We start from the raw sequence: 24722 nt of genomic DNA on the forward strand, positions 1-24722 counted from the left end.
GATGGCTCATTTCCCAGAGACAATCCCTAGCAGAATGAATAAAGCCATTCTTTTTCATCTTTTTTCACCTTACAGGAATAAAAAGACCACAACATTTTCCTATAACAAGGAAGACATAAGACAACAAAAATGCAGCACTTATTCTAGAAGGTGAATTGATAGAATTTGTCTTTGAGAAGAATTGCTCAACTGCTACTATAATCTTTAAAAAATTAAGAAAAGGTATTTTACTACCATAACATTACTTCAAAACTTTAGCCAACACAGCCAGCACAAAGTCATCTTGCATTTTAGCAATGTAACAAACACAATGAATTGCTCAATTCAAAATATAAAGAAAATGGCACAGAACAAACCTGCCATTTTTCTTAAAGCCTTAAACCAGTTAAACGATAACTCTCACATATCCTAAATAGAGTTCTGGGTAAATTGTCCTAGATCAATTGTAATAATTTTAAACCTACCTGCTTATTTTTGCTTTCTGTATATTTTTAAAACAATGACTATCAGCTGCAGTCTCTTATTCCTCAAAATATCTGCTGTTTATCATTCTTATTTATTCTGCACTTATAAAAGCAGTGGAAATATTTTCCCCCACTTAATATTATCACAAACTTGCCTTAATGTAGCTCATAAATTCAGTAGTAAGAGTCTCCGATTCATCAAACTGGTTTCCTGTTTCTCGTGACTTATCACTGACAAATGCGTGTGAAGGTCCTTGATGGAATTCCACTAGGAACAGCAATGAAAAAAAAGAGATAGAATAATTTAAACAAAGTTTAAATTCACATTAAAAATTTCAAACCGGTTAAGATCCTTTCATTGTAAACAGTGATGTCAATTCATCTCTAAGTTGTAATAAATCCATGCCCTGGGCATACGCAGTTGTATATCAGAAGCACCACAGCAGGCACTGATGGAGCCAGTTTTGAACTACACCAAGTCTCTCTCGCTAGTGCCAATACAAGAGCACAGCTGGACAACTGTGCAGTGATTTGAGACACTCAGACATCTTGGGCAGTGACTTGCAATTGAACACAATTTTAGAGTTCTGTAACAAACCATCAAATACCCAACAAAATGATTCAAAGCCTGTCCCAATCCCTTGCCTACATATACTATTTGCAAGGATATGATCCTATGATTTACCCTCTCCAGTTTGCTAATAAACACTGTAGGATACAATCCTGTTACCTCTTTTCATATTCTACCAAGTTCTGATGAGTATCTCAACAGCAGTTCAATAAAGTGAGTAACACTGAGGATGTGCCATCTCCTATTTCTGTGGTTTCCACGTGCAACTTGCTGACTTCATCTTTCCATTTATTATTAGTATGTGCAGAACTTGGAGAACCATTGTTTATTAGTATGCAGTGTAATTCAGAAAAATATAAGTTATTTTTAAAAAATTGGATAAAATTAGACCTCTCACAAAATACAAAGACATCTACTCATTTCCAGAGGTGATGCAGACTGACTAAAAACTTTTATATACACACACTAAGTCCAGCTATAGAAGTAGCCTCCATTATTGCACTTTGCTAAATTACTGAACATTGATATTAGTTGTTGGATAGCATGGCTCCAGCCAACTTTACCTTTTGTTCTCCCAGTCAGAATCAGATCTTACTAACTCTTGAAACGAGGTGCAGAAAGTTTTTTGGAATTGCTATGGAAAATTACTAGACAGACTTAATTCAGTATAGTAAAGATTTCCTAAGTAGCATACTTATTTCATTTCTACACGACTGCATGTGCATGCCCAAAGCCTTCTGGGTAAGTAGGCAGGCATGGAATCAACAATAGAATTTCCCTGTATTTAACGCCCATGTTTTTTTACATTCCAACCTTTTCTTGAGTTAGGATGGTGAACTGAATCATCCTTTATAATGTGATCTTCTTCCATAATGTCTGACATTGGAACATTAAAGCTGATAGTATCTTCATCAGATGGCTAGGAAAAAAATAAGAGAAACACTAGTCCCAGCTCAAACCAAGAATGATAAAAATGTACATGTTAACAAGAGTGCTCACTAAAGAGCTGCAAATTAACATGGGAGAGGATACCAGAGCATCTAACATGACCACATCCTGTTGTGAGAAGTTGTAGTCATGCTGAATACATCCTCACAGGAGGTTTGCCAAGCAGAACAATTCACATGTCCTCTTTTCCTGTCTTACTCACTGCACTAGTCCTCTCCTTGCACTGACACTGCACTGTGCTGCTGTCTGTGCTTCCCTGGGGCAGCTGAAAACAGGGCTTCCTTGTAGCCACCAAAGCCTGTACAAACACTAAGCCTCATATCACAGCCCTTTTTTTCTTCCCCTCCGCAATTCTTACTACCTGCTTTACCATGCAGCTTCTGAACTAAATGGCTACAGCAAGCAAGATCAACATCAAGTAAGGCAACACCTTTAATTATATTAACTGACAGAGCTGGAAAAAAAAAAGCATAGACTCTCCAGTACACTAGCTTTTTCTGACTTAAAAGTTCACCCATTTTTTCAGCTGTATTAGCTGGTATACCAAAACACATTACTTGTATCTACAAGACAATCCTGTCTATGACTTTACAGATAGCAGCTGCACAAGGAAGCACAGGTACAATTCTGTCCCCAGCCACTATGGCTCTGTTTCTCTGCAGGGCCAGCAGCGACCTGCTCAAGTGGGACCTGCTCACATCCCCTCCTGAAGTGAGCTACAGCAAAACCACAGTTTGCACAAGAGGCCAAGTTTCTATTCTTGCTCCCCTGAGACGGAGAACTTACCACTACAACAGTCTCAGAACTTTGTAAACATGTTTTCCAGTAAACCCACGGGTTGTTCATTCTTTAAATGCTCTGTGTTTCTGTAACTTGCTACTCTGGGCATACATTTTCCATCCATGTATTCTGTAATTATAACTGCTATAATACATATAGCACTTTGTTCCATATCCCTTAAAAATGTAGTTTTTAAGGAAATTATATTCCCCATTTTATCAGTTCAGACCACTGTAACAAAAAAGATCTGCAATGAAATGTTTTACATATAATCAGTTATTTAATTCTAGCTAGCTTCTAGTAGAAGTTTGCCGTTCTTGCTACTTTCATATGTTCATAATCTATGTAGGAAGTATTTTTTCTAACTTCTGAAGCTAAAGTTTGTGATAAAGGATGGAGAAATCCACCTTGCTCTTAAAAACTCTATCAAAGATACATGTGGTTGTTCCTATTTTCCAAGGATACCTTGGACACAAAACAAGTTGTAAATGTGGACCATGATGAATATTCTTTCTGATGAATAAACTGTATGTTATTAACTCTGAATTCACTGGCTGTATTCCTCGGCTTAAGGAGGAAAAAATTCAAAAGGGTGTTCAGGGGCTTCACAAAACCTTTTCAAAATAAATTTTTAATTTTAAAATTAATGCTATTTTACAATGAAACCGATTAGCATTTTCAACAGAAAATAAATGACACTCCAAGTACCCTAAGCACAAAAGTCTTTTAGATCTGAAGCAGTGACAATCCAACAGCTTAAAAAAACAAAAAGACAAGTACAATATAAATTCATTCAGACAACCTAGGTTATATCCAAGTTCCTTCTCTTTCAGGCTGTATCTCAGGTGACATTTAAGTACTAAATTTAGTTATTCTAGATCAAAGTTCATGTTGTGTAATTTTTCAATTCTCCTTAGAAAATAGTACAGTAAAATGTTCCCACATACATTATTAGAAGGTCTGGATTCGGAACAGGTACTTTTTTTTTTTTTCTCAACAGAGTAACACAGACTTTGAGGAAAATATTTTGGTGTGTTGGTAAACAAAAGGGGCAGATCATTGAATTTGGAAACAAGAAAATATTCCTTTAACAGGCTATGTCTCACATTCAGAACCTACAGAATTCTGCAATTAATTTTCCAGGTGTTTCCTGCCACTATACTACAAAACAAAAACTTTCCAAAGCAGCCTTGGATAATACAAAAATATCACTCCTTCACAGGCGAAATACTGTATCCAACTTCCTTCTTCCACAGTTTTATTCTTCACTCAGACAGCAACAGAAGATAATAGACATATAAGAATCAAAAATACCTAACATTATTCTAAGACAGAATTGAGATGATGCACTTTGAAAGACTCTTCATATGTATTCCTGCTGGTACTAATGCATCACTCATACCAGTAATAAAGCACAGACACCATTCTAATCTCATTTTAATGAATTTTAACAAAAGGAAAAATAAGGCCCAATGAAGGCAGGAAATTAATCAAAATGCTGTATTTTTCCTAAAAGATGAGGAAGATGCTACACTAGCTTAAGGCAAAATTTGCCTTCAAGTTAAAATGATCAATTTTATAGCAGTGCTACAAGATATCTTTCAATTGAAGTGCCCAAGATGGCTGTAGCTGGGAAAAGTGATGCTCTAGGGACCCTACCAAGTCTGAGAGAGATACACAAATCGTTTATTTCATCAATTATTCCCTCCTCTGTATTCATCTAAAGTCAATTCAGCAAGCTTCCTGAAACCAACATTAGTGTTTAAACAACTGATTCATTTCTGTTATTAAGTTACACATGAAAAATGACATCATAGTTTTTTCTGTAAAAGAATAAAAACTCAATAGTCACTACTCTCCAGACTAAACAGTAGTTTATAATCATTAAAAAAAAAACCCTCAGAAACATGTTTTAATGATTATAACTGATCATTTAATGTTTATTTAATGTTTGGTATGGAACTTTCTGACTGTAATTAACAACACATATGAACCTGTATTTACATCATGCTAATATTTCTTGCACAGTTCCCATATGTGATACAGGTATTAAAGGTCACATTAGAAGGAAAGTGAGTGGTAAATTTACTATCAAATGCATTTGGGATTACTGATCTCAGCATCTATTTCTTCTTGAAAGTAGAGCAGCAATCAGGTGGGAATAGAATAAGTAAATAGTTTTCATATAAATAAAGCTTTGTGCTATTAAAAACACATTGATTCACTGTTGGTAGTCTTCAAAATATGTTTTGCAGCATTTCAATTGCTATATTTTGATTACGGTAACATGATCTATTTTCTAAAGGTGATATTTATAGCTAAAGGAAATTCTGGAATATCAGTCTCATTAACAAGCCAACTGAGCTTCAGGAAGTGTAAGACTGGCAAAACAGTTTTTAAGTGTCTCTGAACAGACTGAATGCTCTTGCAGCAAGAGGTAAACCTTTAGAGATTTGGCTAGAAATCATAACAATTCTGCTTCACTTCCATCTACCAAGAAACACTTGGAAATTCTCCAAACATTTGGAAATTCACGTGGGGTTTTATAAAGTACTTTAATAGCAGTGATTAAGTGGATTCATGTTCAGTTTGCGTTTGAGTAACTATAAATTCAGTACCTAAGCTTGATTCTTCATACTTTGTTTCAAAAGAAACAAAATCCCTTCTCCTCAAAGGAGGAGAAAAACACTAAAGAATCAGTGTAAAAATATTTTAATTAAGGTAAGCAAGAAGGTCATTTTACTGTGAGGCATTTCCCATTAGGTCAGACAACAAATCTCACTACTTTACATTTCAGAAAGATCACCACTGATTTATACTGCTAACTATTTACTTATTTACCATTATCTATTCAGTTCAACTCCACATAGATTTAGTGCCCTGTTGAGCTAAGCAGTGTCTCAGAAAAAACCTCTGTGGATCAGTTCTAACTGCTTAGGACAACACTAGCCCCACAATGCTATCCTTTCTCTTTGCTCAGTCAGACAGCGAAGTTCAGGAAAAGATCTGAAAGTTTATTTTCAGCATTGCCTAGCTGCCAGAACATTTAAACACCTTAAAACCTGCCAAGTTTCTAAAGTTTCTACACCACAGCAATCTGCCATAAACACATCACAGAGCATATTGGGACTGGGCACTGTAAATTTCCAACAGGAAAGAGTAATCAGGCAAAGAGAAAAATATGTGCGAAGTCATTGGTTTGTAACCTGTTAGCATGTTTACTTTGTTGGAAACAGCAAACGTGAATTCTGGTTTGTTTCTCAATCTCTAGGTTATGTAAACTGCCACAAAACTGTAGAGAATTTTCACTGCTGACAAGTCTGTAACCATTTGGAAGCGTCTCACTGCCCACTCCAAACAGTGTACAAACAAAAAATTTGAAAAACAAACAAACAACAAAATCCAACAACAAAAAACCCCACCAAAAAAAACCCAAAGCCAATCTCCTTTTATTTTTGTTTTAGCTATTCCTTAGTGTAAAATTTATGTCAAGGATATGGTTGCAGAGATTTTAAATCTAAAAATCTTTTCACATTATTATTCAACTTAAAACACAGTCAAAATATGAGTGCTGGGAGAGCAGCTCAACACAAAAGGCAGGTAACTTACCTCTGTTGCTGACAAACGTTTATCACCATTATCACTACCAACACCTGAATCTGAGTCCTTTTTACTTGGGTAGATGTCATCAATGCTAGATGTGAAGAAAAAAAAAATTAAAAATCAGTAAAAAGCTATCATAGCATTTACATTCAAATTCTGTTCTGGTTCCACTTAACTCTGAGCAAATTTCAAACTGTTCTTAATGGTAAAGGTGAAATAGCCTAGTACAGTAAAACACTAAACATTTACAATCTGGTATTGGTAAAATAGATCAGATTGAATGGTTAGCTAGCCTAAGGATTAATGAAACAACAGAAATCATCTGCTATCAGCTTGCTTTTGTCTATACCGTAGGGAAAACTGCTTAGTTACTAGGAAAGCAGGACAGAACTGAAGCAATTTAGCCATGGGAGAAGAAACCAAAATAGTAAAACTCAAAGTGGAGTCAACTGATTTAATTGTAACCATTGATCCATTAAAACAGAACTCACATCTCCCTCAGGCTTGAAGTAATTATTAACACAGAAACCTCCTTTTGGTGCCTTAAAATATACTTTGGAATTTAGGTTTTTGAGAAAATTACTGTAATAATGACAAATGCTCTCTATACTGGTTTCATTACCCAATATGACCTCTACTCATTTTAAAGTGCACTATTAGATGTAATACTCTCATCACCTTTTTTTAAAAAATATACCTTATTATTCCTTTATTTGCTATCCTGAAAGCTATGATACTGAAATCAGATTAACACAGCAATTTAAGAAAGGAACTTTATCAGTTTTCACATGAAGAAGGTATCTGATTCATTAATACTAATCTTAAATTAGCTCCTATCAGTAAACACTGAAGATTATTTTGCAGAAACTGCCTTTGGAAATCTACTCTGTACCATCCCCTTACCCTAACCTGTATTCTTCAATATGACCAAAATACCACACAGGATATGACATACCAGTCAATTTTCTTGTATACTAAAAGAATAAAACAGAAAACCAGTAGGTATCTCCCAAATGAACACCCACTCCTCATCCTGGATTCTTCTCACCTTTGACATTTATCTGATAGAAATGCACAAAGGGATCTCCAAAGGTACATGGAGGAAAGCAATTTGATTCAAACTTTATTGAGATGACTGAAAGGGGGATTCCCTATCAGCTCTTGTTTTTTTTACTTCCAGATTTTTAGCAGTAACATCTCTACTATTATTCATATCAACACTTCGTTTTCATTGAGTACTTCTCTTCAAAGATATCATACTTTCTCTCACTGGTTATATTATATTGCCCTTGCTAGCAAAGAAAGACTGGGAAAAGCTGGTTTCCAACCAGCTATGGAGAATGAGCTCAAAGAAATTATCTGCTTTGTATCTGGTTCCTGTCCTTAAACCATGGTACAAGATGCCATTTCCTGCAAATCTGATGCGAGACACAGAAGATTTTGCCTCATTTTGCTAACAAATTACCACACTTCATTTTAAAAGCATCTCAATATTCATGCAGTTCTCTTTGTTTGACAGATGACTTTGGATGAATTAAAAATATTAAGCTGTCACACAAGTGTGTAAACATACAAATCACATATAAATCATAAAACATAAATCACAAAACAACATATGAAATTAAAATTTATTTTATGTGTAGATAGATAGATAGGTCAAGCCAACACCTAACATAACTACCATTTGATTATTTTCAATGTATTCCAGGAGTCCACTAGAAAGAGGATACATTTAAACTAGGGTTCACTTTTGAACTCTTAACTAATGTGCTGCTTATTTCAATCAGAATTAATTTTTAATTTTCTAAATTCTTATGGGGATTTCATTACAATAAAAGCAAATGAAATGTCAGAGCAAAAAAGTGTACTCTGAATAGCATCTAAAGAAACAAAACTGTGGAACTTAAATACTATTTTATTTTTTTTAATTTTACATGAAAAAAAACAAGTGAGACTTTCATACATACCTCTCTTCCACAGGTTGTGGCAAATGCTGTGGTTCTATGGCATTAAGATACAGCGAGTCTGCTGTTTTAATCTGACAGGCTTGTACAGTCAGATATTTGAATATATGCACCTTACCCTTTGTACAAATCTGTGGGACAAGGAAAAAATTAGGTTTAAAACTAGAATAAAAAAAGTAATTTATTCCAAGTGTCACTTAGTGTAAACCTTCCTGAAATTCAACTAACATTACAGATTTCACTTAAAGGAAAATAGATTTTATTCTTTTTTTTTAAATTAGTAAGTACTTCACTTATATACTCAATGATTTGTATTTACCAGTATAAATACCCTCAGAGACTAAGACAGAAAACAACAAAATCATATATTCTACTTTTGAAAAGTCCAAATGAGTTTCTAACTCAAAAAGAAATATATTAAAATATATGGTATGGCCTATTACTAACTATAAATTGAGTAATTAATTATTTTTCAAAACTAGTGTATAATGACATTTAATGTGCTCTTTATATTCCTGGTCACATTGTTTTTAGTAGCGTTCAAGCATACTTACGATGCAATTCACCTTCATTTTAGCATTTTCTTTTTCTTTAAGTGCACACCTTTTGCTTTGTATTTTTTAGTTTAAAGGCAGCATCACTATTGATTATGAAAAGCATTTCTCCAATGTAGTAAAATTCTTAAATATTTCAACAACTGCTGATATAGAACAACTGTGGCTTTCAGAGATGCAGTTTGAATCTACTGTCTAGTAAATTAACAACAAAATTGTCCTTAAGCAGCAGAGGTTGCATTCATTTATCTTTATTACTCAGAGTGGCCTACAGTTCCAAAGAAGAGTTTTATTTCTTTCACAATCTATAAACTTACACTATAAAGTGAAATAAATTTCACATGGATTATGTTTTAGACCATCTGCATATTTTTTAAGTTAAAGTTAACAAATCACTGTAGAACCTTCTAGAACTGGTTTCTTTTTAACAGAAACAAAAATTACCCAGGAAGTTTATCACTACTCTTTTTCAAAATTATACACATATTCCAAGGTTAACTTTCATATGCAGATAGAAATAAAAAAATAAACAGCTAATAGAATGGACATCTAGATGTGTGCTGGTTTAAGTGCTGCACAAATTCATATTGAGAATAGAGGATATTTTTAATCTCTTATTTAGATACATCCTATGTCTTATTTAGGTATCAACAACTATCAACAGTCTGCGATGACAAATTCATAAGCCTGCAATTGCAGAAGGTGACATTCTATAGTCTAAAATGTGTTAGCAGCCATCCAGTATTAAGGCACAAATTATAGCTGTTACTACTTACTTGTGCTGGTGGAGACTGCAAAGGATTATTCTCAAGCAGTAATACTTGTAACTGCACCATCTTTCTAAAACAAATTGGAATCACAAGCACTTTATTGCAGGAAAAGTCAAACTTTACCAAGGGAAGCTGTACTAGTTCTAAAAGTAATAAAAAGGAGAGAAGGTGTTATATCTGTTTTTATTTTTGGCATAAAATAATAAAATATTACTGAATAATCCTTCTTTTGCATTCACGAAGAATAGAAACTCAGGGAGGAATAAAATCAACATTTACTCCATTTTATACTGGGAAATAAAAGAGTTGTCATACAAGTGACAATAAATTCTAAAACAAATACTTTGAAATGTTTTTTTTTTCCTGAAACTCAGCTGAGTTCAGGAAAAAAAATATGCCGTTCCCATACTGCATTCAGACATTTGTTCAACTTAAAAGTTCCCTGGAATAATAAAGATACACTGAAGAAATCTCACACACTGCTCTTCAATGGATACCATTGAACGTTACATTCTGCAGACCCAAACGGGAACTTGAACATAAGGTAACAGTTACTTTTTAATCATATCTATTTATAGGATTAAAAATACTTTCAAAATTTTAGTAAGAAGAGCTACTGTAAAGATTTTTTTTTTTGTTGTTCATTTGCTTTTACCTTGGGGTAAAACTTCAAGGTAATTTCTTCTGACATTCAGCTCTTTTAAAGATTTCAGCTGGCCTATCTGCTGCGGTAAAGATGTGATTTCATTACAGCTGACATCCTACAGTAAAACAGTAATACAAATAATAATGAACTTCCAGCTCCTACACGTTCCATAATACAAACACAGCTAATTTGCTATTATCATTGTGACACTTTATCAACCTGAAAAAATGCAACAATCTATGTCCTGTAGTCACAACAATAAAAAAGATACATGGGAGAATTTTTGCACATTACTTAAAACCAGACCAAATTCTTATTTGAAGAACAAGTTAATTTTGAAAGTTAATTTAATTTCTATCTAAATATTCAAAACTACTTAAGAAGTTCTTATTTTTTGCTCTTCATATGAAGAATTCAGTATAGTGATTATATAACCAAATATGTTAGGATGAAATTTAAAAATCCAAGTGTGTGGATGCGTGTTTTTAAAAGAGTTCTTGCTCTTCAAAAGGGACTATTTAAACAAAATAATAATAACAGTAATACAGCAATAGCATTCTGTAATGCTCAGTAAAGACATATATTTGACCAGCATAGCACATAGTAGGCCATAATGAAAAGTGACAAAGCTTTTTTGGCATTACTTAACTATTTCAAGCAAGAAACTGCTATAAATGTGCATGAAAGATCAACTTCTGGGATTAAGTCAATCTGCAGTGAGACAACTGTTAAATACTAGCTACCATTTTTGCTGCCAAATGGACATGGAAATCTGCTTAAATCCCAGGTAACCTGCAAATTTGAGTAATGTCCCAATTATGCTGTCATTTCTGTGCTAAAAGAATGAAACAGTATTTCACAGTATGAAAGCTAAATGGGGTTATGCCCAAATTGCCTGAAAAGCCAACAGAATACTCCTATTCTCTCAGCTGTTTCAAATGGATTTATAAAGAACCTGGGAGCTCTGCAAAAGTTTGAGAAGCCAGATTTCTGAGTCACGTCTTTGAAGATGCTTGCTTGAATACCAAAAGCATTATATTAACTCCTTCTTTTTGAGCCTAAAATCTAGTTAACAAAATAATTATAGTAACACCAAAATGTGATCTGGCAATGCTATTCACTGTATCCAACAAGTTTCTTCTTGTAATAGAATCTTATTGCTGCCAAGAGTTCCCTTGTCAAAACACCGTCAGGAAATTACTGTAGCTTTTAGACAAGGAAATTAAAAGTCCCAGCTAATGAGTGCATTTTTGCCTAAGTTGTCACAAAGTTTGGTTAATTGCATGTTCCCTGATAATTTATTTTTAAAGCTTTACTGTCCTATTTTTAATTTACAGTCTCTAAATTACTTCATAATTAGATACTTGATTTTTAGAGCACAGAATTTAAAGTCACCTTGTGGCAAAGAAACTCTAGACCAAGTGTACTTAGGCACACACACCAGAACAAATCAGGGAAAGAGACAGAGAATTCTCGAGAAAGCATCAAAAAAAAGAAAAAGAGAGTTGGCAGTGTGTAACCTCAAAAACAAAGTCCACTTCCACTTAGAGCCTTTCAAAACATCCTCAATAAGATTGATCTGTTGTGACAGCATGTCAGCATTCACAAGATCTCTAGAGACAGCAGTATCCTTTATCCTACTAAACACTGCAGCCCAACTTGCTTTTTTTTATTCCTTTGTCTGAATAGCCGTGGAAAACAAAGACTTGTAACATTTATTCATAGTTATGCTCTTGACTATTATTAGACTTCATGAGTGTGTATGTGACAGAGACAGTGTTAAACTTTCTCATTACTTTGGCAGTAATGGAAGCAATAATATCAAACACCTATGGTTTACAAGCTAGTAATTTCTTAAGAAATTATGCAACCAGCAGTTTGGAACTCTGCTTCAGGGACATTTGCAGGTAACTGAAGTGCAAACAACACAAGTTCCACGGGAAACCAATATTTGCTGAGATCAGACTTCTTGTATTAATTCTATTTTATTCTCACCAGACAGGCCATGTCCTGTCATGACAAGGTAATTTGTCAAAATCAGAGATATGTACGGCTTTTATTTAACATTTATTAAATTAAGGATATTTAACATTAATTTCTGTGGCATGAAGTTCAGTGGCATGAAAGCAAAATCATTAACTATTTCCCTTTGTTTATAGTAACATTTAAATGGCATTAAACCAATCAAATTCAGCACATATGTGCAGCAAGGTTACCAGAAAAAACAATAAGGTACTCTGACTCCATATTAACATATTTATTCATACACACAGGGAAGTTTATCCAAACCATTTAAATTGAGGCAAACTTCCTCCTTACATAACTTTAAACTTGGGACTCCTGACTGAGCCATTATTCCTAAAAAGCACATGGCTTCAGTCAGAGCTTGTGACACAGAAGTCATACTGAACAGTAAAAAGAAGTTCCACAGTACAGGAGCACGTGGACCCTTTCAGCAAACAGCAGGCAGCCAAGTCCCACATGATCAGGCTGCTGTCTCTGATAGATAAATGAGGCAAAGGACAAATCCCAGAGAAATTTGAAGGCTTCCAACATGAGATAGGAGCATCCCAGAGATGGAGAGGGCTGTTATCTGAAGAAGGCAGAAGTGCAATACTGCCTGATAGGATGGAGAATAGAGTTTTACTGCACATCTGACAGTTTGGGTACAATTACTGAGCCATCTCTGCCTAATTACTTTTCCTTGGCAGAAAGTAAGTTTCAGATTAGGGTCACACTAATTTTGCACTCTCCCGGTTGACAGTAGAGGCATGATTGAGTTAAAGATTTTTTTTGCAGCAAATGAAAGTAAATTTCCCAACCAAATTTTTTGCCAAATAATGGCAATGTATTCTGCATGGAGAAAAATTCATGTTACACATACCAAAATAAGTTAGCTGTCAGAACCCTAAATTTAAAAGAATACCTGAAAGTTTCCTGCATGTAATACCACAGTTATTCTATGCTACAGGTATGAAATTCATAAAAATACTTATGTGTAATAGGAAAACCATTACCTATCCCATTTGGAGGATAGAAGGGAAAATGCAGAGTTTATTGGAAAGATCTAATTTGCAAATTATGCTTGTATCATTCTACAGTGACTAAAGGGGTGAATTTCATATCAAAAAGGTGGATAAAAGGAACCCTTTTCTATGTACACCCAGATCTCACTGCATGCAGCTTGTGAAACATTTGGGGAACCAGAGGTTGCTCGGAAATGTCCTACTGATACAAGAACTGCAGAGAGCCAGGTGGCATCTCAGGGTCTATCCCCTGGCCCAGGCCAGCACTGCCACTGTGTACACACCAAAACAACAGCACTCCCTGCTAGAGGGCTGGGTGATGCTTCTGCTTGAATCCCATTCTACTCAGGCTTTGCTCTCACACAGCTGAATTTTTTGTGCAACAACTGCAATATGACTTAATGGTTTTTGTTTGTTTCTTGTACTCATTTCAGAACAATGATCACCTTTTATTATCTAAACTGCTTTATATTACACATGCCAACACAGATCCCCACTCTCAATCCTACCACTATTTGCTTCTCCCAACACATCACAGTTATGTCATTTCCAGTTAAATAGTGCAACTCATTTCCCTAGAAATGCACCAAACACACATGGTGGCATCAAACTGTGTAATCAGGTCATCTGAAAAGACTCATGCTCAATTTAACAAAAACTTGTTCTTCATTCAGGCCCCCCCCATCCCCCAAAGCCTTCTAAATAACAAACAACAAGCAGCAGCCCTTTTCCAGTTCTCATGTATCTCCTAGGCTTCCAAAGTGACATGTAGCTAGAGACTCTCATATGAAATACTTCTAGAGCAAGAATTGTTGTGTCCTTCATGACAAACAGTAACACTGAAACTATTCTATAACTGGAAAGCAATATAAAAATCCAGAATTCCAGAATTTAAATACATGATATGCTCAAACTAAACAAACCCAATCTGCTTTGGATATAATCAATGTTGATCTCAAGCTTTTAGTTTTCATTCAACTTTTGTTAAATTTAACCTAAATTATTTATAAAACTGGAACCATCACTTGTTATTGTGTCTATTTTAAGCACAACAAAAAACAGTGCTATAACCTAACACATTTTTAGAATAATTAAATCAGAACCATCTGTGTAAATCTGACTAAACCCATCACACACACACAAAAATTTAAAATATTTGGTAAGATAAATTAATAATGCTCACCAAACAAAACAAACTTGGTAGTCTTGAACTCAATCATAACTCAGAAAGGAAAAGGTAACTACCCCCACCATCCTCATCAACAGCCATATCAATTGTAATATGCAACAGAAGACTGATACCACAGAATGTTGCTGAAGAATATCAGAAGGAAAAAGCCCCACAATTTCCACTTCATACCACCTGTGAAGAATCAATAGCAGGGCTGAGGCCTCATGCAAGGTTATAATTTCTGTAACGTAATTTAGAGGAGGAACTACTATTATAAAGACAAGAATATGATAATAAGGCAGTTTCAGGTACAGAAAAGATGTGCAAGGTAACTGCTGTAAGTGGAGATACCAGCAGCTGGAAGGAAGTTCAAATCTGGTTGGTTTACTATGCATAAATTAGCAGGGTCAAAATGCAGTTTGTCAGTTTGTATCTCAAAAGGTCAACATGAATAGAAATAACCAGAGCACATATGCCATAAAGAATTCCGAGTCTCAGTCTACAATATATATGAGAGGAAGATAAAGGGAGAGGAAAGGGAAGCATTCTCATATATATATTTTCCACAAACATGTGCAATTAAATTAATTTAATGCTGTAGTACCAAATAAGTTTTGCTTTTTCAGACTGTCATTGACTGGACAATATATTCTAAATTATCTACTGCTTGTAGAAACAGTATTCATGTGGACAGCTTTGAAAACAAGAGGAGTATAATAATTTTGTAGATCTGTTTAGATAGGTGTTGCAGGAAAGGAAGGTTGCATGACAAATGTAGTGAAATAAAATGAAAATAGACTGATAAGACAAATATCACGAGTGGAATGCAGTGTGGTAAGCAGATAGCAACAACACAGAAAGGAAACAGTAGGGGAGGGTGCTACAGGGGTTACAACCTTGCAGAGCCTGATGCCAGAACTTAAGAACTTGATACAGTGAAATCGGGAGCCAGGGCAGGCAGTGAGCAAAAATGGTGAAGATGAGGAACTTTGAAACTGAACTTTGAATGAACTGAGGGCAGTGATGTTGTTTAAAAGAATCCTGAAGAACATAAAGGAAGGTCTTATTGTGTTATTATCCAACACACTAGAGAAGTTTAAAACTTAAGTTTTGCAAACTACATTATACTATTAAGCACCTGTTCAAATATATGTGAAAAGTGAATTTTACTGTTTCTATTTAAACTCAAAAGAAGCCAAAATAAAAAGTGAAAAAAAAGATCAGTAACATACCAATTCCATTAACTGTTTTAGCTGACCTATCTCTTCTGGAAGGGAACCTAGCTTATTGTTACTTGCAATTAAGACTTTTAGAGGAAGACCACACAGGCAAGCTGGCAAAGAAGAAAGCTGATTTCGACTGCAACAAAACAAAACAAAAATATTAAAACCATCAGTGATGTTCTACTGTATACTCACGTAAACTCTGAGAATTGCAAAATTTCTTCATTTTCATGGGTCATATTTTATGCAAATAAAATGGAAATTTTCAAATGGCAATTATTAAGAAGACACTTGCACATCAGAAATACCTGATTATTGACTAACGATATTGCAGAATTTACCACTCTGAAAAAAATGCATTATATCAATTTAACAACATTGTAACAAATCTGTTTGTCACAAAGAACAGCTGTTTCCCTTCACAGTAAATACAGGAAAGTCAACTGAGACAGTATTTTGCAAGTATTTAAACATTCCTGTGGTTTTATGTGCCATTAAAATGGATGTCTTTTGTTACAGCTGAAAAACAAAATATATAAATTACAGACAAAATGGTAATTTTGTCAATTAATTTAAAGCACATGTACAGCTGAAGACTACTTGGTACATCTTGTACTATGGTTCTGTGCTATTAACCCAGGTAAACACAGCAAAAATTTCTGAGACTATCAGTGATTCATTTCCTTCCAAGACTCCTAAGCTAGAGCTTAAAGATGATAAATGTCATGACCCTTTGCCATGTCCAGAAGATTAAAAATTTGTGGCTCAGTTCCCAGAAGAAACCTTACGCTCATCAGAATACCATAGTAATTGCTCTCCCCTAGAATATTTAAAAGTTTTCTTCAAATATAACATTTTCTTTCTTATGGTTATTAACCTGTAGTAAAACAATGAACAGTAACTAAAGTGGCAACCCAATATAAACCATTTTTACTAGCTTCTGCCTACATGCCTGCTTTGCTTCAGAAAGCAAAGACAGATGACTGAACTCTGGAAACACAAAACACTCAACTCTGGAAACACATGGCAAAATTTGTCCTGTGTAATTTCAGTAGGAGTTGTAATACTGAGGTGAAAAAACAAACAAACAAACAAATTGAAATTCCACAAGTTGCAAAGCATTTCTTCAATTGCCAATCCAGCAGTGTGCTACAAATCTGCATACAGAGGTGAATATTCATGTTCCACACAACAGTCTCAAAATGTTGTACAAAGAAACTACCAACATTTCTCTGTTGCATACACCAGGATACAGACAGATATCAATATCCCAAAGAAAAGAAAAGTTAGAAATCCAACTACTAACCAGCAGCAGCTGAAAAAAAGTATCAATGCTTATTGTGAAGTCAGGGTTCTTAATTCTAGAGTCCTTACAAAAGGCCAAGACACAACTTTTTTGAAAAATTACTTGGAAATATTTTTTCAAGTTCTAAAGAACTCAAATTGAGGAACCTTAGACTCTAAAACAGTAACCCTATGCTATAGATCAGACACAGATAAAAAGGTAAGTAAAAACAATTTTTAAGCTTCACAGAACTCAGAAGCAACCCACTAAGAGATAAGGAACAGAATATAACCAGGGCAAGTGAGTAATAAATCATCATTAGTTTCAAAGGAATTTCTTTAAATAAAACATGAACAGTATGCACCAAGGCCCAAAGACTATATTTAGATCTCTTGGCACCACTTTCTAATGCTATTCAACATATGGGCTCTGCTGGTAACAGACAGAAAGATATGCATTTTAAATCTATTATGTATTTCTTGCCAAGAAACAACTTAGTTAGAAAGTCAAGAATGTATTTCCTTGTTCAGACTGTTCACTACATTCAGCTAACAGGGGGAAGGGCACAATCAAGTAAAGAAGGGATTTTAAAATCAGAGAAGTCAGTTAGTTAATCAAATGAAAAAATTCCTTGTATTTTGTCCAATTTACTCTCATATGTGATACAAAATCTATTATAGTTTTGAGAAGACTCTCACCAATTCTATCACTACACAGAGTTCTAATTCGTGGTTTCATGAAATTAAGTTTTAACCAAGTTAATTCTGGATTCCTAAATTTACCAAGACGTTTTATGTATATTTAATAAGTGAATCCAGTTTTTAAGTTCTTTATGTATATCTAAGAAACACTAATACAAATCTCAAGCTCTAATTCCAGGACACACTATTCCACTTCTATTTTTAGAGCCAAAATAGTGTTCCACAGTGGCCAAAACTGCAGTACAGTAATAATATAGACTTGAGAAAGATCCTCATTGTTGATAAAACTGATGATCAAACCTATATTCCCTGAATTTAGAAGACCAAGAGTCAGTCCACCCTCTACTCAGACCTCATTCTTGCAAAGAGCAGACTGTTATATCTTCACTATTACAGTTTTTACACAGTTAACTGTGCAAAGAAAACTCCACACCTTGCTCCAACTGAAAAAGGGCTCACCTGCCCTCCATCAAGAGCACATGTGCACTCACCTGCACTTTTCACCACAGAAAAGCAACTCTCTGTACTGATTAGCATTCACACAGATTGTGCCTGAAAAGGAGGCAAAGATGTTTTGTTCCTCAAAAATTCTTTGCCATTTTCTTCTAAAAAAGACAGTAGCTATATTTCTTTCATAGTATGACTATGCCAGTGATGGATAAAGTATCACACTCTTCCATTTCATTCCCTATGGTGAAAAATATAAATCCTCTGTCTCTGTTCCTCCATCTTTTTAACTGGAAAAAAACTGTCAGGCTTTACAAAATTTGTCATCAGAAGTGAATTAAAAGAATACAACTGTGTGGATGTGATTAGCATTTTGGATTTGTTAGATGATTAAAAGACAGAACTCGATTAATATTGCTCAGTTTTCTTTTAGTGATTTTTTTTACATTTTGGCATTTGTGATGCCTTCATACAGAGCTGTCTCTGCAGCCAGTGAGCTTTTGCATTACCCTTTCCAGTAACATGAAAAAATGCAGTCAGTTGTTCCAGAACCTTATAAAGAGCAGAAAAAAAAAAGCTTTACATATTTGCAAATAAACAAAACATGTGGCAAAGATAAACTTACCTCAAATTTAAGTAAGTTAGCATTTGCAAGTTTACTATGGCATCTGGTATAACTTTGATACAATTGTGGTACAAGTTTAGTGTTTCCAACGACACAAAATGGCACAACTCCGTAGGAACTTCAGTTAACCTATTCTTGGACAAATCTGAAAAGAGGAAAAATACAGAAGACACATTTTTTGAACCATTATAAAGATGTACTTTGAAAAGCTGCACTTTAATATTAAAGTAAGTGAATAAAAATAATTTACAGGGAGACAGCAGATTAGATCAGTATCATTATGCTAAGTAAAGCTAGTGCGAACTTCTACAATTTTGAAATTAAATAGGCTGCATATAAAAGAGCAAATATTCAATTAGGATTTATTTGGTCTAATAAAACGTAATTATTTGCAGGACTCAATATGCTGAGGAAATAATTGCAAACATACTCCAAAGCTCATGTAACATACCCAAAGATCTAGCCAATGCACAGTTAGACATCTGCAAATAACTGCAGCACTGCGAGAAAACAAGCAACCAGGATTACATCTTTAATTTCTTTAAATAGATAAATTAATAAACAATTCGGATAATTCTTCAAACTGACCAGTATTTCCTGGGTCTAAACCATTCATAAATTAATGGTACATAAAGGAACAGTGGTGGTCTTCAAGATTTTATGTGAGTACATACAAGACAACAGTGATGGATTCCAATCCCCCAAGACACTGCTTGTACCCGCAGAACAAAAGCTTTTGACTTTTTATCAGTTATTCATTCTTCATTTCCCATTCTAAGCACACAAACACAAAGGAAAATAAGGAGGAAAAATGTTACTGAGCTTTATTGCTTAACTACCACTGTATGAAGAATGAGGTATCATAGTACTCATATGACTTGATGTGAGCTCAAGTCATAAATTAATAACGATGCCAGTATTCAACTGAATCAAATGGGTTCACATCTTTGTTTAAATAGTGTTGCAGAACAAATATCCTCAGAAACTACACAAAGGCTTCCAACCCATGTCACTAGCCTGATAATCATGAAGAATGGTTACCTGTTAAGTGGAAGGAACAGGAATTCCCTATGCAAAAAGTGGAACGTCTGATCATAAGGAAAAAAATGGAACTTAATGATCTCCTCACTTCACTGCTGCTATTTTAAGCCTAGTGCCTGATCCTTCAAAGCTTATTTCAAAGCTTGCTTAAACTAAAAGGAAAAAGCAGCCCTAGTATGGATTATTTCCAAGGCCCTGAAGATCTGTTCTCTGTCTTTAGGGCCATAAATTATATTTTTGCTTTTTGTGAACAAACAGGTAGAAGTTTGAAGAGTTTTTTAACTTCCTTTGAAGTTGGCTGTGCAGAAGCACAGCTTGAATTCAAACTTATCACCACTCAGGACTTAATAGTTTTGTTCTTGTCTCCTGTAATGTGAGCTGAAATTCAGCACATTCTATTCTTGTCAGCCTCCACTTTGCTTCATCTCATTGCTTCCAACAAGAAGCTGGTTTCATTATTCCATCCCCTACCAAGACAATAGCGATGCCCTACAACAGGTGCAGTAACTGAGAGCAGCTCTGCTGACCCTAATGGTAGCATGATTGAATTGAGCACCTCAACCAAAACTATTCACTTCTAAGTTACTGTACAACAGCAACTCTACTTGCTCTGCTTTCTCTTACCAGGCTTTTAAGGTGGTTAGATGCAGCATTACCTCAGCTTCTCTTCCCTTTGTTTCTGACATCAAATTAAAGCTTTCCCTGTTGAGTGACTCTTACTACTGTTTCAAAGCAGGAGAAAGCTCTTCATTGTTGCCCTGGTTTAGTGCTTTAATTCTCTACTGTTTTCTATTTATCCTGAGAGCACTTGTTTACTAGCACGACATTCCAAAAGAATTCTGCTGCTTTTCCAGCTATGTTCATGATCAGATATTAACAAAAGACTGCTGTGCTGTAACTTTTTGAATTATGTGGGGCTATTCGAAATTGCAAAGAAAACCTTGCTTTTTTTAAATTGTGCTTTTCTGTGGTGACATTGCCAGGAACATCCTGCTCACCTTCTCCTTTAAAGTGGAAGGAGCAGCAAAATCCAAATGAGTGAAGTCAATTCTCCATCCAGGGTGGAAACAACCTGTATGGCACTAGATGGACAGTAACAAACCATTCCTCACCCGATCCCTCTCCGGTGATGCACAGATCTAACTAAAATGTTACCACTTCTCAAGCTCCTAGAACTGCAGCCTGCCACCTTAACTCCCTCTTCATGCCTGTTCTCAGTTATCTTCACATCAAATAAAAGACTGTTGCCACAATATGACTCATTCTTGAAAAATTCTAGTATCTCAAAAAAGCAAAATAGCTACTAGAGATTGACCCTGGTCTTAAAACAGACTTTATTAACACAGTTAAACACCTTTAATTTTTTTTTCATTATTTATTGCTATCTTATGTTCTCAAGGTTTTAACTCTGTTAAACTGATGAAAGAAAAACAAAAACCACACAGATCATAACAGACAAATCCCTTCCTGTCATCCACAGGACCATGGGTTATAGGACACATGACATGCACAACAAAGGAAGGCAATTATTTGTTGCTGTCTAGTTATCACAGTAAGATAATTTCAACACTTGTATCTACTGTTGCTTCCTAAATAATGGTTATTGACAATGAAAATAATTTTTAAAAATCTATTCACAGTATAAGGCAGAAGAATAAAAACTGCACATTTTATTTATACTGTTGTAACATAATAGAAAAAGCAGAAGTTTTTCACTATAATTTACTGATAGAAGGTATCATCAATAGGAAATCTGAATGTCTTTGTGGAACACAGGACTGGATTGGAATCTGACATACAGAATGTCCATCATATTTTTTAACTAGTGGTTTAACTTTTGCCAAAAAATGGAACTCCCTGATCACATGGAAGTTAAAGAAGAAAACAGATTGCTTTTATACAATCCTAGATAGAATGTGAGCCTCTGAACATGATGCAGCTGTGAAAGAAGCTCAGCAGTTTTCTGAAAATTCCACACAGAAAAGCACGTGTTGTAAGAAACTAAAAGGAAAACAGTCTGCATAATAGTTTTATACTGTACCTTATAAACCCATACAAACATGTAGAGAAACCTCTGAAGTTTACATGATTATTGTGATACTACTTCACACAAAGGTACTTTTGCCTCAAATTTTTGCATCTTACAGTAAGACTGTATAAAAATCAGAGTTAACCTGAAATAAAAGTTCTAGACTAAAATACAAGGGTTAAGACCTTAGGAAACTGCAGAAGCATTTGTGCATACTGAGAAAAACACTATGCATGTATCTCTGTTTTGTCACCATTCATAAACTTTTTGAAAAATATTTTGCTGTGGCATTCTTGGGTTACTTAGGGAAAAGGAAGAATGCAGAAACTACACTTCAAACAACTTGTGACAATACTTTTAAAGTACAGAAACAACTAGTTTGCAAACTTCTAGTTTCTTCCTGCAATTCTTTAACTCCACACTTCACAAATTGCTAAGCTACACATCTCCCGTATGTCACTAACTTGAGGAATAACACCTCATGGTAAATACTAATAATGAAATTACTGGACTGGCTTTTGCTACAGAAAAGAAAATGAATGGAGGAGTGGAATTTGCTGGTGTTTAAAAGAATTTTGAACAACTTGCTTAGACTATGCAACACAAGGGAGATCTAATAAAATAATGAATCTATGATAGCAGAAGGACATTTCATGGTTGCTAAGACAGTACAGGTAGGTTTTACCTGAGGTCACTATTTCCTCTAACTTCCATTATGAAATAGGTGGCACAAATACAAAACAATGGGGCAGAGTGAGCCCATGCAAAGGAGTGAGCTTCCTGTTTTAAATGAAATACACCACTCATTCATTATTTGTGACACCAAGACATTTTCAAACTACATTTGGCTTTACTTCATTTTCCCTGCCAAAAGCAAGTTTGTTAAAACTCCAAAATAAAGTAATAGAACACAAAAAATAAGCAGGCCAGTTTAGAAAAATATTAGATGGAATCTCGATCTTTAAAAGAGTCAGCAGAATTCTGGCACAATGACACGGCTTTTGTATCAGAAATGTTACTATGTTGGAAGCCAGACAGGAACTACACAAAATAAGCACTTCCTTAGCTGGGAGTGAACAATAAAAAGCAAAAAAGTTCACACTGGTAAATAAGCATTTAACAAGACTCCAAGCCTTGTTTGGTAACTGGCACACTGCAAGGCCAGGAACCACGCTGCCATTACAGCACTAATTACTGGCCCCATCCCTGCTGCAAAACCTTTTCATTCCTACAGCTCTGACCACCTCCACCACAATGAAGTGCCCTCACTGCGCAAGACATTCCTGACTTCACCCTTTACAGCCAGACAAGCAAGTGCCACTATACATATATATACTATATACACGGTATAAAAAATCTGCATTGCAGAAACCAAAATGGTTTTGTCAAAACATCCAAAATAACCTTAGAAGTCATATAGTTACATTGTTTTCACTAAAGCTACCAAAGTGCTCCAATTTTACTACTTTCCAGAGATTAATATATTGTTAAATATCAGTTATCAGTACATTATTAAATTAAAATTGCACACTATTCATGGGAGAGCTAAAAACTTAAGTCTTTAAATTGTAAAAGTAATTCCTTAAATATGCATATGCACTACTACATCATAAATCTTGACACAGAACTTTAAAGAAAGCAGTTTATTTAAAAAAGTGATTTACACATTTCAGATGTTACCCAAATTCACTATAAGTTTATGTTTCTACCACACAAACCTGCAACAGACAAAAATTGAAATTGTGCTATAAGCATCTATCCACCACTGAACAGGAAAAAAAAAATCTGTCTATCTATATATATATAAAAAATATCTGTACTTGCTATGAAGTTCTGAAATTAAGAAATTACAAGGGAAAAAAGTTGCCCAACCAACCTTAATTCCAGCCTACTAAATTCCTTTTTTTTTTTCTGTAGGATTCAGCACTTACTGAATAAAACACTGACTGAAGTCATTCTGAAGAAGCTATTTGCATTTGCACTAAGATACCATTCAAGGTATTCAAATGAGATGTCTGAAATGCATTTGACAAGGAATTCAAACAATTCAATGTAAAAGTCTAAAAAAAAAAGTAAGTTCAACTGTAATTTTATAATGCAAATAAGAATGTTAGAAAATAAATAATGAAGTCTATAAAGGCATAACCACATGGAGCTCTTCCTTTTCTACTGTAAGCTCCCCATAGTTTTATCAGGCTTTGCGGAAGCCTGTATTTCCTCATTTGCACGATGCATCTTCCTTGGGAACTGAAACCACAAATGATGGCGCCATATCTTGGACACTTTTTGGAATATCCACTTAGAGTGCAGTTCAGATCTTTGGCAATGCTGTCCCCCACTTTGGCAAAGAAGGCACGGCATCTACGATCAATGTAATTGCACCTATGAGAATCCATCAAATGTCAATGCTCTCTAATGAAGCAATTACTTTGTTGTAGCCTTCCCCCTAAATCCACCATTCTAGAGACAAATGCAATCCATTAGTCATGAAAACACTAATGGAACTACGAGGTGCTACATACTTTTAAGACATGCCCTACAAAAGTTGTCATTATCTCTATATTCACAGCAGGATACCCACTTGTCCTCTCCCTCTGTCAGAATTTATGAATAATATCCTGGGTGTACTGCTAGCTTTTCCTGCAGTCAGACACTTCTAGGACAGTGACGCTGCACAAGTGAAAAAGAGGCGACAAAGACCTCCACTGCCTCTGGCATTAAATGCATTCTGCTTTACTCATGACAATTATGCCAAAAAAATGCATGGCATTTCTTCATTAAGAGACATTTCTATTTCAGTTATTTAGCAAACAGAATAACAAACAACAGAAGACAAAGAACATCCAGTAAAGTAAAAACAATTCTGCTTCCCTA

The 24722-nt window shown here is 34.9% G+C and overlaps 1 protein-coding gene across 1 annotated transcript in view; it reads right to left on the minus strand.

Moving 5' to 3' along the window:
- LRCH1 (leucine rich repeats and calponin homology domain containing 1) overlaps positions 1-24722 on the minus strand; it is a 114076-nt gene that overhangs the window by 42103 nt on the left and 47251 nt on the right. The window contains exons 2-9 of the mRNA XM_063392115.1: positions 18779-18923; positions 15730-15856; positions 10310-10415; positions 9661-9797; positions 8334-8461; positions 6373-6457; positions 1849-1954; positions 620-732 (exon numbers count right to left, since the gene is read on the minus strand). Coding sequence (XP_063248185.1) covers positions 620-732; positions 1849-1954; positions 6373-6457; positions 8334-8461; positions 9661-9797; positions 10310-10415; positions 15730-15856; positions 18779-18923 — 947 coding nt within the window. The remainder of the gene's footprint in view (positions 1-619; positions 733-1848; positions 1955-6372; positions 6458-8333; positions 8462-9660; positions 9798-10309; positions 10416-15729; positions 15857-18778; positions 18924-24722) is intronic.

The sequence above is a fragment of the Prinia subflava genome, chromosome 3 (assembly GCF_021018805.1).
Source record: "Prinia subflava isolate CZ2003 ecotype Zambia chromosome 3, Cam_Psub_1.2, whole genome shotgun sequence".
Taxonomy (NCBI): Eukaryota; Metazoa; Chordata; class Aves; order Passeriformes; family Cisticolidae; genus Prinia; species Prinia subflava.